General features: G+C 48.9%; 1 protein-coding gene across 4 annotated transcripts; it reads left to right on the forward strand.

Moving 5' to 3' along the window:
• Positions 1–4,567: 4,567 nt before the first annotated feature.
• Positions 4,568–14,022, forward strand: LOC100524147 (cationic amino acid transporter 3-like). 4 transcript variants are annotated; one of them, XM_084961962.1, is made up of 13 exons: positions 4,568–4,702; positions 6,640–6,730; positions 7,806–8,199; positions 9,038–9,196; positions 10,678–10,855; positions 11,061–11,173; positions 11,331–11,553; positions 11,724–11,863; positions 11,966–12,068; positions 12,254–12,450; positions 12,636–12,802; positions 13,056–13,164; positions 13,334–14,022. In XM_084961962.1, the coding sequence occupies exons 3-13, from the start codon at positions 7,830–7,832 to the stop codon at positions 13,453–13,455; spliced, it is 1,881 nt and encodes a 626-aa protein (XP_084818088.1). In that variant the 5' UTR covers positions 4,568–4,702; positions 6,640–6,730; positions 7,806–7,829; the 3' UTR covers positions 13,456–14,022. The 4 variants fall into 4 exon arrangements, 3 of the variants coding, with proteins under 3 accessions (XP_084818088.1, XP_003127472.3, XP_084818087.1); XR_014806661.1 differs by lacking the exon at positions 6,640–6,730 and having other exon boundaries at positions 12,568–12,802; XM_003127424.5 differs by lacking the exon at positions 6,640–6,730.
• Positions 14,023–17,109: the final 3,087 nt, after the last annotated feature.

Genomic DNA, 17,109 nt, shown 5'->3' on the forward strand with positions numbered 1-17,109 from the left:
TGTTCAAGGGACACTTTGAGCCTCTGTGGAGGGTGCAGGCAGGAGGCATTTAGAGCCCTGTATTTATTGCCAGTGGACACAATGACTTTACCCTATAATGTTTACTGACCTTTTAAAAGCGTAGTGTACATACAGAAAAGTGCCTGCTTCCTAAGTGTGAAGCTAGATGAATTTTCCGAAGAAAATGCAGCCGTGTCACAAGCAACCAGGGGAAGAAACACAACACTAACCTGCATGAAAGAGGTGCTCTCTTGGAGTTCCCGTCGTGGCTCAGTGATTAACAAGTCCAACTAGGAACCATGAGGTTGTGGGTTCGATCCCCGGCCTTGCTCTGTGGGTTAAGGATCCAATGTTGCCGTGAGCTGTGGGGTAGGTCGCAGACGTGGCTCACATCCTGCCTTGCTGTGGCTGTGGCATAGGTTGGCAGCTGGAGCTCCGATTTGACCCCTAGCCTGGGAACCTCCACGTGCTGCCCTAAAAAGCGAAAAATAAACAAATAAATCTTGGGACACACACAGTGTGCAAAGAGTCTCACAAGAAAGCTAGCAGAGCTCTATTCCTTACAGACAAGGCACACCTTAAGGAAAAGGCAGTTCTCTTAATAAATATCCATGATTATTCACAATGGATACAGTGGATCATTTCAAAACGATAAAGAGAAATGATCCTTTTTCTTTTCCCCCCAGCTTGACTTGAGATACAGTGTTGCATTGGCTAAGTGATGATTTTTCTTGGGTTCCCCCCGCCCTTATCTGGCCCCATCCAGAGCATGTGAAAGTTCCCAGGCCAGGGACTCACGCCACTGCAGTGACCCCCCGGGATCCTCACCCCCCACTGTGCCACAGGACCACTCCCATGATAGTTTTCCTTTACTTCTCTGTCGTAGACGCCTGGAATTATGGAAGAGAGTTGATGAGAAAAATTCTTAATTGGGAAAAAAACCCAAAAAACACCTGGGGGCTGCCAGTGTGGGTGGAGTGGGTCAAGAATATGACTGCAGTGGCTCAGGTCCCTGCAGAAGTGCAGGTGTGATCCCTGGCCCTGCACAGTGGGGTAAAGGATCTGGCATTGCTACAGTTGTAGCATAGGTTGCAACTGAGGCTTGCATTCACTCCCTGGCCCAGGAACTTCCATGTGCCTCAGTCTGCCCATTAAAACACACACACACACACACACACACAAACAGCAGCAACAACACCTGCATTGCCACACACACACACACACACACAAACAGCAGCAACAACACCTGCATTGCCAGAGGAGGGGAAAAGGGGGGGACCTAATGGTTGGTCGATACATGGTTACACTTTGGTGGAACTAAAAGATAGAAAGTTAACCTAGAGAGCCAAGATAAAAAAAGGTTTTGTTGCAGAAGAGAAGGCTTGAAATGGAGATTTTGGACGTGGAAGATGTTGATAATAAGGAAGTATAGGATTTTTGCTACTTTATTTATTCTTAGGGCCACACCCACGACATATGGAAGTCCTCAGGCCAGGGGTCGGGTGGGAGAAAGGAAAAGAAGAAGAATCGTTTTGACAATGTAACATGATAGCTCAGTCAAGCTGGGGGGAAGGAGCAAGGGATCGCTTCTCTTTATTGTTATGAACTGGCTCGTTTGCGGCACAGACCCACAGAGATAAACCGGAGGAGGGACGGAGGTCAGGACTTAAGTGGCAAAAGGCTCAGAGGAGTTAAAGAAGAGGTAGAAGAGGATGAGCAAAATTAGGAAAGACCCTTGCAAGGTCTGATGAAATCACAGGCTTATGAAGCAACTGATGGAGACTAAGGCTGTTAGGTGACCTTTGACGGAAGAGGGTGACGTCATTTGATCAGTGTTCTTCCCTTCTGGATGTGGGACAAAGAGACGCCCTGTGCTACCCACTGTGCTGTCACAGACAATGCAGAATCCTGTCCCCACAACAGGCTTTCATACCCCATTTTTTAGTTTTTTGTCTTTTTAGGGCCACACTCACAGCATATGGAAGTTCCCAGGCTAGGGGTCACACTGAGCTATAGCTGCCAGCCTATGCCACAGCCACAGCAATACCAGATCCGAGCCGCATCTGTGACTGTGTAGCTCATGGCAACACCGGATCCGGTTAAGGAGCAAGGCCAGGGATTGAACCTGCAACCTCATGGTTCCTAGTCGGATTTGTTTTCACGGCGCCACAGTGAGACCTCCCTCTTTTTTCCCCATTTTTAAAAAGAGTCTTGAGGAAAAGTTGAATCAGAATGGAATCAAGCCTCTAGATCAACTACCAGCTCCTAGCGGACCTAAGGGATAGATTCACATTTCACCCGAACACACAGTCAGCCACACCCGAATGTGGGCCATTTTCTAGGATAGAAAAACGGTGCACTTGGAGTTCTCACTGTGGCTCTGCAGTGATGAACCCAAGTAGCATCCATGAGGATGCAGCTCTGATCCTCTCTCAGTGGGTTAATTTTCTGGCGTTGCCATGAGCTGTGATGGAGGTTGCAGATGTGGCTCAGATCCTGCATTGCTGTGGCTCTGGTTGTAGGCCGGGAGCTGCAGCTCCAATTCCACCCCTAGCCTGGGAACTTCCATGTGCCTCAAGTGCAGCCCTAAAACCAAAAAAAAAAGAAAAGAAAAAAGCAAGAAAGGAAGAAAGAAAAATGGTGTGCTTTCTGCAACAATTCAATGATATGACCCAAACCGGAGACTTCATTCAGGCATATGTTGTGTCTCTTGCTGGTTTGGTTCCAGACAATCACAGCAAAGACAAGACAACAACGAAGGGAGTCACACACGTATTTTCTCTTAGTGTTTAGACAGGTCGTGTTTACACTGTAGGCTAACATGTGTGCGGTAGCATTGTCTGTAATGCAACAATACACCTACCTGATTTTGAAAATTCTTCATCGTTTAAAAAGGTTAACCATCATCGGAGAACACAGGGTTGCAAGAAATGCTGCATCTGCCAAGAACAATACAATGACTTAGGTCTGTACATATGTATGATCTACGTATATTAAAACTCGGTGCATAATTCAGATTCATACAGTATACGCCTACAGAAAATGTTCATATTAAAGGAAAAATCTAAAGGGCATTGTTCATATGAAATTCAGTATATCTAGGTGTCTTGCTTTTTTGCTGGCTCAATCCGTCACCCCAGAGTCGCTGTGTTATGCTCTCCACATTCCATCCTCCGCTTCTCATAAGGACAATAGGTATAGCGGTTGAGCAGCCACCTTAATGAACTGAGTTGCCCTTCGTTAGATCCTGTCACCAAAGACACATTCCGTGGGACTGCATGAGTGTTAAGACTTCCACACATGAATTTGAGCCCATAGCAGTGGTTTTTTTTGTTTTGTTTTGTTTTGTTTTGGTGAGGGGACCGCAGCCACGGCTTGCAGAATTTCCCCCTCCAGGGATCAAACCCATGACAGAGCATCAATCAGAGCTGATGCAGTAAAAACGCCAGATCCCTCACCCCACTGAACCACACAGGCTACGTCCAAGAAAGAGGTTTCTTCGAGCCAAACTGAGAACTGCAGTCTGGGAGGCAGCCTCCTGCACAGCTCTGGGGAACTGCTCTGTTGAATCAAGGTTTTCAGCCCAGTCTCAGAACTGGTCCCAGCAAAGAGCATACATCAGACACGACAGGCTATATTCTTTCAACATTTCAACAGAGGCAGACTTAGTACCTAGACGGCGAGAGAGCAGGACCCTGGCGTCAGGGCAGGGACCCTTGCCTCCAGGGAGGGTTACCATGGAGGCTGTCGGAAGGGAGTTTCTCATCCTATCTTCCAACCAGACATGCTCGACCTGGATGGATGTGCCATGAGGGTTTGCCAGGCTGTGGTACGTTCAGAAACATTCAGGCGGAACCTGTATAAGGCAGCCCTCAGGATGTGAATAGCATCTCCACCACAACCACATGGCACCCTCAGAACTGCATGGTCCAGCAATTCCGCTTCTGAGGATACACCGGCAGGAACCGACAGCACACTCCGCAGGAGATGTTTGCAAACTCCCGTTCGCTGAAGCATAAGTCACAATAGCGAAAACCTGAAAGCAACCCAAGTGCCCACTGACCAAGAAGAGGGAAAGCCGGGTGCTAAGTAGAAATGACAGCGCCATACTCAGGATTAAACAGGGGGAGAATCGAACACACGCTGCAACACGGATGAAGGCTGTGGGCATGGCAGTAAGTGAAATAAGCCTGACAGGAAAGGACAAACATTAGATGAGTCCCCTTCAAAGCAACACCTAGAGGGGTCAGGTTCCTAGCACAGAAAGTAGAACGGGGATTGCCAGGAACTGGGAAAGGAAAAGGGGGCATTGGTGTTGAGTGGGTACAGGGGTTCAGTTTTGCAAGATGCAAAACTGTTCTCGAGTCTGGTGGCACAAAATGTGAATGTAGTAACATGAATGAACTGCCCAATTAAAGATGATTAAAATGGCCACTTTATGGACTGTGTATTTTACCACAAAAAGGACAGCCCAGAACCATGCCCTGAGGGTAACCACAGACTCTGTCAAGGGCTGATAGCAACACTCCAGAAGCTCCCACCCACCCAGCCCCAGCCCCACCCCACCAAGGGTTTAAGCCTTGTCCTTGGTGCTCAGGGACTCCCCGATTCCCCCTTTGGAGAGGAGGCAGCTCCAGCCCCACACAGCTTAACCTCAGCCTCCCTGACCGATCCCTGCTCCAGGCTCTGCTCCAAGGATCCAGTAAGTCTTGGGTATCCCCTCTCCTGGAGGAGACTGGGTATGGGGTTCAGTGGCTTCTAAAGAGACTCTGCCATCGCAGGGTACAGCTGGGTCAGCCTGGCTCAGCCTGAGGGTGGGAAGACCCACTGTGCACATGAAAGCAGAAGGAGCTGGGAGCTGTTGTGTTTGTGTGAGAAGGGGTGGCAGTGGGGGTGATGGGGTCCAAGTCCAGAGGGTCTTTGACTCAGTTTGTATGGGTCTTCAAATAACAGGAAGGAGTGCATATACAAAACGTTTAGGCTACATGGACCACTGGTTTTATTCTCCTCTATACAGCTGACACTGTGTATCTGAGGGCTCTCCTGCTAAGGCTATGGAGGAGCTTGAGCATCTGCCGGTTTGGGTACTTGCAGAAGGTGACTAATGATGATTCATGTTAAGGCTCCTTGGTGTTCATTACACCCAGCAACTCCGTGAAACTGTCTCTAATATTTATCATGGAAACTGTGTCCCTGTTTGAAGAATAAGTCTCCGCTTTTGTCTTTCCCCAGCCCTGGCAAACCACCATTCTGCTTTCGGTCCCTCTGAACTTGACAGTCTAGGGCATTCACAGGAGTGGAATCATGCACTGTGTATATGGGGGACGAGCTTATGTCACTTAGCGTAATGTCCTCAAGGTTCTGCCATATGGTGGCATGGGGCACAAATTCCTGTTTGGGTTTGGGTTTGGGTTCTGGTTTTTAAGGCTGAATAATAAATATGCCATCGTATACATAGACCATGTTCCGTTTATCTGTTCCTTCGTGGGTGGACATTTGGGTTTTGCTTCCATCCTCAGCGATTGCCAATAATGGGCTATGAACATGAGTCTGCAAATCTCTGAAACCACATTTTCAGTTCTGTGGGGTATAGGCCTGAGGCAGAATAATAACTCAGGTCGTCAGGGTGGGAGCATGGGCTTCGATGCATTCTTTGCTGTGGCTATGGGTGAACATTGGTGGCTTAAGGGCTCCAGGGAGTCACATCCCCACAGGTCTTGTATACCACAGGGAGTGTCCCTCTGTCCAGATGGGCATTAACCTCTAACCCGCTGTGACTCTGTCTGTGGGAAGAGAAGGGCAAAGCAAGCATGAGACTTAGGGGACTTTTCCACCCCTAAGACCCCTATTGGACAAGGACTGATACGGCTAACTGAGCAAGGCCAAGGGGAGAAAACCACATTCTTCTGGACCCCACGCCGGTAACCCCCATCTTTAAGGGATAAAAGTCCCTATAGGACAATAGAGAGGGGACCCTTCTTCCCCTTCTCAGCCTGTCCTGGGAGCTGTTTGCTTTCATGTAATAAAGACTTTGCTCGCTTGCTGCCTGTGTGTTCGCCAAGTGCCTTCTTCAGCTCCATGAGCAAGAACCCGGATTCTGGGAACATGTTCCTGGCATCTCACCCACAGGGGTAATGCCTAGATCATAGGTTCACTCCATTTTTGACTTTGGGGGAACCCCCGTACTTAATCCACCGAAGCTGCTCCCTTTGACATTCCTGCTCCACGAGGGTTCCTCAGCTCTGTCTGGAAGAGAAGAAAACAGAGGTCCAGAGAAACGACTTGTTCAAAGGCACGGGGGCTGTTGTCGGAACCACACCTCCAATCCAAGATTCCCTGCCTTTTTGCGAGCTAGCTCGCTCTTAACCGAACTGCTCCATTTGCACTTTGGAATATCAGAGACAGAAGACTGCCCACCCCTGGCAGAAACGTGTGTGCCCTGGGTCAGCAGAGCTGAGGAGGAGACCTGCCGGGCCTCAGTGGAGCGGGAAAGAGAATCCTGTCACTCCTCCTTGTAACAAGTTTTCCACTTTTTTAAAAGTCTTATCAAAGTATAGTTGACTTAAAATTGCTCTGATCACTTCTGCTGTACAACAAAGTGATTCAGTTATAGGCATACGCACATCTATTCTTTTTCAGATTCTCTCCCGTATAGATCATTCTAGACTGTTCGGTAGAGTACCCTGTGCTCCACAGCAGGTCCCTATTGGCCATCATTTCATATACCGCAGTGCGTACCTCCCAGTCTCAAACCCCAGGCCATCCCTGTAAACCTCCCCCCACCTATCCCCGCTGGTAACCATAAGTTTGTTTTCAAAGACCGTCTCTGTTCTGTAAATACGTTCATTTGTATATATATTTTTAGATTCCACATATCTGTGATTGCATATGATGTTTGTCATGAAAAGTCCATTTTTATACCTTAGAAAACTATTTTTCCCTCAGGGCCACCCCTGCAGCATATGGAAGTTCACAGGCCAGGGGTCAAATCGGAGCTGCAAAGGTCGTCCTCCATGACAACCCTAGCAATGCCAGATCTGAGCCATGTCTTCAAAGCACACCACAGCTCACGGAAACGCCAGATCCTTAACCCAATGAGGGAGGCCAGGGATCAAACCCACACCCTCATGGACACTAGTCGGGTCTGTTAACCACTGAGCCATGACGGAAAGTCCTAATAATTGAATTGACATAAGACAAATGAATGCATTTAATTTGGGGTGTCCCAGACTCCCATAAAAACTCTAAGGCGTAAAGGCAGTCAGGCCATTGAGGCTTACACGTAGCTCTGAGCTGAGGTGGAGGGGGTGGGGATCTGGGGCTTCAAAGCCGAGGGAGACAGCCCCCAGGAAGGTGGGAAGAGCAAATGCTGGATCACCAAATTCTTGCCACTTTATTTAGATAAGTCTTTCTGAGATAAAAGGTTGTCTGTGGTAGAAGCTCTCTTCTGGGCGTGGACATTCTCTCTAAGCTATTTTGAGCAGTTAAGGGAGAGGTGAGAGCTGTTCCTGAGTCTGTGGAGTCTTAATTGCCTTCGGTTCAAAACAATCCACCTGCAAAGTGGTGCATTTGGGGGAGATATATTCTTTTCCGCTCACTGATCTTCAAACAACCCTTCTGGTAACTTTGAAACATAATTGCATTCTCCCTTGTGTCTCTAGAAACCAAAGCTCTGAGGTGGAGAACTTGGCCAATCTATGATTTGACCACCTGCTCCTGTGACCCCATTGCTCTGTGTAATTGGACTCCCGGGGCCAAGGGTGGATGGACATCCTGGATGATTTTGTGTCTTGTTTCCTCTGCAGAACTTAGCCTCAGCTCCATCTGAGATGCTGAGTCAGTATGTTCGCCAATTTGGTCGGAAGCTGGTGCGCAGGCGGCTGCTTAAGCCCAGGGAAGAGTCTGAGATTCCCACACCTCATCTGAACATCCTCGACCTGGTGGCTCTGGGTCTGGCCAGCACCCTGGGTGTTGGCGTGTACATCCTGGCTGGTGCAGTGGCCAGGAGCATAGCTGGACCAGCAATCATCATCTCCTTCTTGGTGACCACCCTCTCATCTGTGTTGTCTGGGCTCTGCTATGCAGAGCTTGGGACCCGGGTACAACGCTCCAGTTCCATTTATTTCTACAGCTATGTGACAATGGGACAACTGTGTGCCTTCATCGCTGGCTGGAACTTCATACTCTCTTCTCTCATCCGTGAGATGATTGGGCAGGGGGGAGGTGTGGGGCTTAAGAACAAGAAATAGGAGTGAGGGTTGGGGTCTTCCCTCATTCACCTGCACTTTGTTATCCACTTTTGAGGTGGGGGGAATGGGTAATAGCGGCAGGAGAACCCCACAACCTCATTCTGTTCAGCTCTGTCCTGCTTTCCTTAAATGATGGACCAGGAAAGCAGAAGGAAAGTGTAGCCTAGGGGGTGGGTGTGAGGGAGGCGCATCCCTCACCCTTTGGAAGGCTTTGCTCAGTTGCTGTCTTCGTGGGATTTTCCCCTTACACCTCATTTTGTTTTATTTTATTGTATGTGTTTTGTCTTTTCAGGGCCACACCCGCGGCATATGAAGGATCCCAGGCTAGGGGTCGAATCAGAGCTGGACTCGCAGCCGAACCACAGCCACCGCAACACACCATCCAAGCCACATCTGTGACCCACACCACAGCTCACGGCAACACGGGATCCTTAACTCACTGAGGCCAGAGATCGAACCTGCATCCTCATCAATATTAGACAGATTCGTTTCCACTGAGCCATGACAGGAACTCCTATACCTCATTTCAAAATCACAGTCCTCTCCTTCCAGCCCTCCTGGTCCCAATTCCCAGAGTTGTTTCTTGCCTAACACTGATCTTCTCCAAACACATGAACTAGTTGAGCTATTTGGTGAATCCTCTGGGCAGGGCCTCCCTTCCCATGAACCAAAAACTTCGTAGATTAGCTCTTTTGTCAGCCTGCCCCACCCCCAAAATACACCTCACAGCTCATCTTAGAGGTTGAATGTATGTTTATCGATGACTGTTTTTTCTTCTGCTGCTGCAGGCACTGCCAGTGTGGCCAGGGGCTGGAGCCTCACCTTAGACAGTCTGATCGGGGATCACATCTCTCAGGTGCTGCGGGAAAACTTCCCTCTGCATTTGCCCTACTTTCTGCCCACATACCTAGACTTTGTTGCCCTGAGCCTCGTGCTGCTGCTTACGGGTAAGATGGTGGTCAGAGATGGGCTGGGAAGAGTGGTGTGTGATGGGTGAGCTGGGGTGGGAAAGGCTTGGCGTAGCAAAACGGGGGTGTGCGGGGAGGAATCGGGTCTGGAAAGCAGAACATGGTCAGTGAGAGAGGAAGGCACCGCAGACCCTAGTTTCCCAACCTTGGCACTCCTGACGTTCTGTACTGGATCACTCATTGGTTGGAGGGTGTCCTGGACATTTGTTTTTTCCTTTTTAGGGCTGTACCCACAGCATATGGAAGTTCCCAGGCTAGGGGTTGAAGCAGATGTGCAGCAGCCAGCCTCCGCCACAGCCATTAGCAACTCTGGATCCAAGCTGCATCTGTGACCTATGACATAGCCTGTGTCAATGCCAGATTCTTAACCTACTGATCGAGGCCAGGGATTGAACTTGCAGCCTCAAAGACACTATGGTGGGAGCCACAGTGGGAATGTCCCTCTGTGAAGTAAAAAACCCCTAAACTCATTGTCTCATGTTGAGTAGCACCCCTGGCCTTCACTCAGTATATACTGGTGATACCCACTTACCGAACTGTGATGATTAGAATGTCTCTGGGCATTACCAAGGGTCTCTTGGGGGACAAAATCAGTCTCACTGGAGAAACATTTACTTGACCAACAAGTTCCTTCCTCTATATAGGGACCACAGTTTTTTTTTAATTCAGTAGAAACTCACATAGAATAAAATCAACCGTTTTTAAAATGTTACCCCTAGCTTGAGTAAGATATAATTGACATACACACTGTATAAATATAAGGTGCACAGTATGATGATTTGATAGGCCTGTGTGCAGTGAAATGATGGACACCATAAGAAATTAACCATCTAAAAGTGTACACTTTGGAAATTGCCTTGTGGCCCAACAGGTTAAGGATCCAGCATTGCCACAGCTGTGGCACAGATCACAAATGCAGAACTTCCCTACCTCCAGAATTTCCACATGCCATCGGTGCAACAAAAAAAAAAAAAAAAAAAAAAAAGTATAGTTCAGTGGCAATTACTACATCAAAATGTTGGGAGTTCCCATTGTGGCTCAGTGGGTTAAGACCTCAACATAGTGTCTGTGAGGATGGGGGTTCAATCCCTGGCCTCACTCAGTGGGTTAAGGATCCAGCCTTGCCTCAGGTTGCAGGGGAGGTTGCAGATGCACCTCAGATCTGGTGTTGCTGTGGCTGTGGTGTAGGCTGGCAGCTGCAACTCCAATTAGACCCCTAGTCCAGGAACTTCCATAGGCTGCAGGTAAGACCATTTAAAAAAAAAAAAGGAAAAAAAATCCATTACAATGTAGTGCAACCTTCTCTTCCATCTAGTTCCAAGCCTTTCCATCACCCACTGAGCAGTCACCATCCATCCATCCACCCTCTGTCCAATTCTCAGTCCTTGGCAACCACGGTCTGCTTTCTGCCTCTGTGGATTGAGTTATATGACGTGTTTCATAGTCCGTCTTTCCCACAGGAGTGCTGGCTCTGGGAGCTCGTGAGTCAGCCCTGGTTGACAAAGTCTCCACAGGCATCAACCTCTTGGTGCTCAGCTTCATCATCCTCTCTGGCTTCATTAAGGGAGACCTGCACAACTGGCAGCTCACAGAACAGGACTACATACTGGCCGCATCTGGATCCAATGACACCTCTAGGTTTGGAGGGTCCTCTTGGCCCTAGTCATGCATATGGGGTTTGGGGGAACAGGGGGAGCTGGGAATATGGTGGGGACTAGAGAGATCTGGGGTGGTGGATCCTGATGATGGGGGTCCTAGAGCCCAAGACTTGGGGTATTAAATGAGAAATCCAGTAGAGATGCCTGAACCTCACCCACCTTCTTATTCATTCCTTCTCCCCTAGGCTGGGCCTTCTGGGTTCTGGAGGGTTTGTGCCCTTTGGCTTTGATGGGATTCTCGGAGGAGCAGCTATTTGCTACCATGCATTTTCTGGCTTTGAGGTCATTGCCACAAAAGGTAACATGGTCACTGTGTAACCTAGCAGGGGTTTGGGCAAAGCTTGGTCTGCCCTTGAGCCTAGAGGAAGCCTGCTCTTGGGGGGTCAACATGGAAGGGGATTTTGACGTTCGTTCCAATGTGTTTTCCTGACTTTGTGCATCCACCCATCCTGTAGGGGAAGAAGCCAGAAATTCTCAGCGTTCCATCCCCTTGGGCATCATGATCTCACTCTTCGTCTGCTTTTTGACATATTTTGGGGTCTCAGCGGCACTCACCCTCATGGTGCCCTATTACCAGATTCAGCCTGACAACCCCTTCCCCCAGGCTTTTCTCCACGTCGGTTGGGCTCCCGCTAGATATGTCATGGCTTTTCTCATCCTCTGTGCTCTGACATCCAGGTCAGTGTCACAGCCCTCTCCCCATCTACTGTCAGAGTCTCAGGTATCCCAGCCCTTGGGATTGAGAGGCAAGAGGGAAAGACACCTCAGCCCATGTGGCCTACGGAACAGAAGCCCCGGTCTGTCCTGCTTCTCCATGTCCTCACACATGTGCCCATTTTGTCTTTAAGATACCAGAGTGTCATGTTCCCCACATCCCAGCAGATTTGTGAAATGGCACGTGATGGGCTCCTCTTTCGGGTATTGATCCAGGTCCATGCCTTTACAGGCACTCCCCTCCTGGCCATCATGACTGCAGGAATACTCGCAGGTGAGAAAACAAAGCCCACTCCTCCCCGATCAGTTTCCCTCACTTGGACATTTCCTGTGCTTTTCCACTCCCATGCCCCACTCACTTGAATCACCATTTCAGGGGTCATGGCATTGATCTTCACGATCCTTGATCTTGTGGACCTATTATCAATCGGGATCCTGCTCGCTTTCTCCCTGGTGTCTTTTTCTGTCCTTGTCCTCAGGTGAGACTCCACTGTACCTTGACTGGGGGTCTTGGTTTGAGATTGACAGGTTGATAATCCCCTTCTGCCTTCATGCTGCTTCCTAAATGTCCTGCTAGGCTTAAGGCAAAAAGCAGTGGATTAAGCTGTGTGATGTTGGATGAGTAGGGGCAGCTGTTAATATCACCTTTATACCTCTAAATCAGATACCAGCCAGACCAGAATTTAATCAAGAATGAGAAAACTGAGGATGGACTTGAGATGTGTGCACAGGATGAAATTTCTCCGACATCTGAACCTGAAGCAGGAACCTCAAACCCTCTAAAGAGTCTGTGTAACCCTATCAGCCCCACCCCCACTCAGAAATCTGGCCAGATTGTCTATGGATGTGCCTTCCTGCTAGGTGAGCCCTGGGATTTATCCTTAGCGGCATTCAGAATTTGGCAGGATGGGAAGGGATTGGGAGTGTTTGGTAATTGAGGAGATGTATTGGAGGAATGTCCCTTTGTGTTGTGGACAGTCTTGAGGAGGGGTGTGACCCAAGATCTGGACATATTTGGGAGTTCAACTTCCAGCTCATCCTTGCAGTATTTCTACTGACCATCCTGAGCCTGCTTCTGGCCCTGTGGCCCAGCCAAGTGTTCTCTGGAGACCCCGGGTTCACAGCAGGGGCTGTGCTGCTGCTGCTGCTCATTGCGGGGATCACCGCCATCATTTGGAGGCAGCCCCAGAACCCCTCTCCTCTTCCCTTCAGGGTAGGTGACCTTATGTGCCCAGCTGTCCAGGCTGAGGGGCTGAAGTCGGCATGCTTTGAGGTGAAGCCTCCTTTGCTGGACCAGGGAAGGGGGGACTTGCTCAAACCAATGGACCTTCCCTGGTCCCACCCAGTCTCAGTGGGTCCTGCATGCACAGCCTGAGGAGGACTGGGGTCTCCCTGCCCACGTGGGGGAGGGGCCTCCCTCTCCAACATGGGTGCTGTGTTCAGGGAGTCACTGGCTTTGCCCCCAGGTCCCTGCTCTGCCCGTCCTCCCAGTGCTGAGCATCTTTGTGAATGTCTACCTGATGATGCAGATGTCCTCTGTGACCTGGGCCCAGTTTGGCATCTGGAATGCCATGGGTGAGTGGCTTTCTGGGATGAAGAGGCCTCTCGAGGGACAGAACCCAACCCCCTTCCTAATGACCTCTCCCCACAAACTCTGTCCGATGCCATAATAGGGGACCTACCAGGCATTTGTAAACGGGGAGAGTGACCACTTTTTCTTCTCATGGTCTCATTTCCCTGCTAGGACTGGCCATATACTTTGGATATGGGATCCGACACAGCCTGGAGGAGAGGAGGGATCCACAGCTACCAGCCTCCACCTCCCAGACTCTTCATGAACACACCCCTGGTGCTGAATCCTCTTAATCACAAGAAGTAGAGGCTGTGTGGTTCCCTCTATTCCTGGGAGGCATCTCCTTGTTCAAGGGACACTTTGAGCCTCTGTGGAGGATGCAGGCAGGAGGCATTTAGAGCCCTGTATTTATTGCCAGTGGACACAATGACTTTACCCTATAATGTTTACTGACCTTTTAAAAGCGTAGTGTACATACAGAAAAGTGCCTGCTTCCTAAGTGTGAAGCAAGATGAATTTTCCGAAGAAAATGCAGCCATGTCACAAGCAACCAGGGGAAGAAACACAACACTAACCTGCATGAAAGAGGTGCTCTCTTGGAGTTCCCGTCGTGGCTCAGTGATTAACAAGTCCAACTAGGAACCATGAGGTTGTGGGTTCGATCCCCGGCCTTGCTCTGTGGGTTAAGGATCCAATGTTGCCGTGAGCTGTGGGGTAGGTCGCAGACGTGGCTCACATCCTGCCTTGCTGTGGCTGTGGCGTAGGTTGGCAGCTGGAGCTCCGATTTGACCCCTAGCCTGGGAACCTCCACGTGCTGCCCTAAAAAGCGAAAAATAAACAAATAAATCTTGGGACACACACAGTGTGCAAAGAGTCTCACAAGAAAGCTAGCAGAGCTCTATTCCTTACAGACAAGGCACACCTTAAGGAAAAGGCAGTTCTCTTAATAAATATCCATGATTATTCACAATGGATAAAGTGGATCATTTCATAACGATAAAGAGAAATGATCCTTTTTCTTTTCCTCCCAGCTTGACTGAGATACAGTGTTGCATTGGCTAAGTGATGATTTTTCTTGTGTTTCCCCCCCCCCTTTTTCTGGCCCCATCCAGAGCATGTGAAAGTTCCCAGGCCAGGGACTCACGCCACTGCAGTGAGTCACACCCACTGTGCCACAGGACCACTCCCATGATAGTTTTCCTTTACTTCTCTGTCGTAGACGCCTGGAATTATGGAAGAGAGTTGATGAGAAAAATTCTTAATTGGGAAAAAAAACCCAAAAAACACCTGGGGGCTGCCAGTGTGGGTGGAGTGGGTCAAGAATATGACTGCAGTGGCTCAGGTCCCTGCAGAAGTTCAGGTGTGATCCCTGGCCCTGCACAGTGGGGTAAAGGATCTGGCATTGCTACAGTTGTAGCATAGGTTGCAACTGAGGCTTGCATTCACTCCCTGGCCCAGGAACTTCCATGTGCCTCAGTCTGCCCATTAAAACACACACACACACACACACACACACACACACAAACAGCAGCAACAACACCTGCATTGCCACACACACACACACACACACAAACAGCAGCAACAACACCTGCATTGCCAGAGGAGGGGAAAAGGGGGGGACCTAATGGTTGGTCGATACATGGTTACACTTTGGTGGAACTAAAAGATAGAAAGTTAACCTAGAGAGCCAAGATAAAAAAAGGTTTTGTTGCAGAAGAGAAGGCTTGAAATGGAGATTTTGGACGTGGAAGATGTTGATAATAAGGAAGTATAGGATTTTTGCTACTTTATTTATTCTTAGGGCCACACCCACGACATATGGAAGTCCTCAGGCCAGGGGTCGGGTGGGAGAAAGGAAAAGAAGAAGAAAACGAATCGTTTTGACAATGTAACATGATAGCTCAGTCAAGCTGGGGGGAAGGAGCAAGGGATCGCTTCTCTTTATTGTTATGAACTGGCTCGTTTGCGGCACAGACCCACAGAGATAAACCGGAGGAGGGACGGAGGTCAGGACTTAAGTGGCAAAAGGCTCAGAGGAGTTAAAGAAGAGGTAGAAGAGGATGAGCAAAATTAGGAAAGACCCTTGCAAGGTCTGATGAAATCACAGGCTTATGAAGCAACTGATGGAGACTAAGGCTGTTAGGTGACCTTTGACGGAAGAGGGTGACGTCATTTGATCAGTGTTCTTCCCTTCTGGATGTGGGACAAAGAGACGCCCTGTGCTACCCACTGTGCTGTCACAGACAATGCAGAATCCTGTCCCCACAACAGGCTTTCATACCCCATTTTTTAGTTTTTTGTCTTTTTAGGGCCACACTCACAGCATATGGAAGTTCCCAGGCTAGGGGTCACACTGAGCTATAGCTGCCAGCCTATGCCACAGCCACAGCAATACCAGATCCGGGCCGCATCTGTGACCGTGTAGCTCATGGCAACGCCGGATCCAGTTAAGGAGCAAGGCCAGGGATTGAACCTGCAACCTCATGGTTCCTAGTCGGATTTGTTTTCACGGCGCCACAGTGAGACCTCCCTCTTTTTTCCCCATTTTTAAAAAGAGTCTTGAGGAAAAGTTGAACCAGAATGGAATCAAGCCTCTAGATCAACTACCAGCTCCTAGCGGACCTAAGGGATAGATTCACATTTCACCCGAACACACAGTCAGCCACACCCGAATGTGGGCCATTTTCTAGGATAGAAAAACGGTGCACTTGGAGTTCTCACTGTGGCTCTGCAGTGATGAACCCAAGTAGCATCCATGAGGATGCAGCTCTGATCCTCTCTCAGTGGGTTAATTTTCTGGCGTTACCATGAGCTGTGATGGAGGTTGCAGATGTGGCTCAGATCCTGCATTGCTGTGGCTCTGGTTGTAGGCCGGGAGCTGCAGCTCCAATTCCACCCCTAGCCTGGGAACTTCCATGTGCCTCAAGTGCAGCCCTAAAACCAAAAAAAAAAGAAAAGAAAAAAGCAAGAAAGGAAGAAAGAAAAATGGTGTGCTTTCTGCAACAATTCAATGATATGACCCAAACCGGAGACTTCATTCAGGCATATGTTGTCTCTTGCTGGTTTGGTTCCAGACAATCACAGCAAAGACAAGACAACAACGAAGGGAGTCACACACGTATTTTCTCTTAGTGTTTAGACAGGTCGTGTTTACACTGTAGGCTAACATGTGTGCGGTAGCATTGTCTGTAATGCAACAATACACCTACCTGATTTTGAAAATTCTTCATCGTTTAAAAAGTTTAACCATCATCAGAGAACACAGGGTTGCAAGAAATGCTGCATCTGCCAAGAACAATACAATGACTTAGGTCTGTACATATGTATGATCTACATATATTAAAACTCAGTGCATAATTCAGATTCATACAGTATACACCTACAGAAAATATTCATATTAAAGGAAAAATCTAAAGGGCATTGTTCATATGAAATTCAGTATATCTAGGTGTCTTGCTTTTTTGCTGGCTCAATCTGTCACCCCAGAGTCGCTGTGTTATGCTCTCCGCATTCCATCCTCCGCTTCTCATAAGGACAATAGGTATAGCGGTTGAGCAGCCACCTTAATGAACTGAGTTGCCCTTCGTTAGATCCTGTCACCAAAGACACATTCCGTGGGACTGCATGAGTGTTAAGACTTCCACACATGAATTTGAGCCCATAGCAGTGGTTTTTTTTGTTTTGTTTTGTTTTGTTTTGGTGAGGGGACCGCAGCCACGGCTTGCAGAATTTCCCCCTCCAGGGATCAAACCCATGACAGAGCATCAATCAGAGCTGATGCAGTAAAAACGCCAGATCCCTCACCCCACTGAACCACACAGGCTACGTCCAAGAAAGAGGTTTCTTCGAGCCAAACTGAGAACTGCAGTCTGGGAGGCAGCCTCCTGCACAGCTCTGGGGAACTGCTCTGTTGAATCAAGGTTTTCAGCCCAGTCTCAGAACTGGTC

This window comes from Sus scrofa, chromosome 6, assembly GCF_054392235.1.
Source record: "Sus scrofa isolate SSC_HxYL_T2T_F1_AM1 chromosome 6, Sscrofa_HxYL_maternal_Yorkshire_Landrace_v2.0, whole genome shotgun sequence".
NCBI classification, from domain to species: Eukaryota; Metazoa; Chordata; class Mammalia; order Artiodactyla; family Suidae; genus Sus; species Sus scrofa.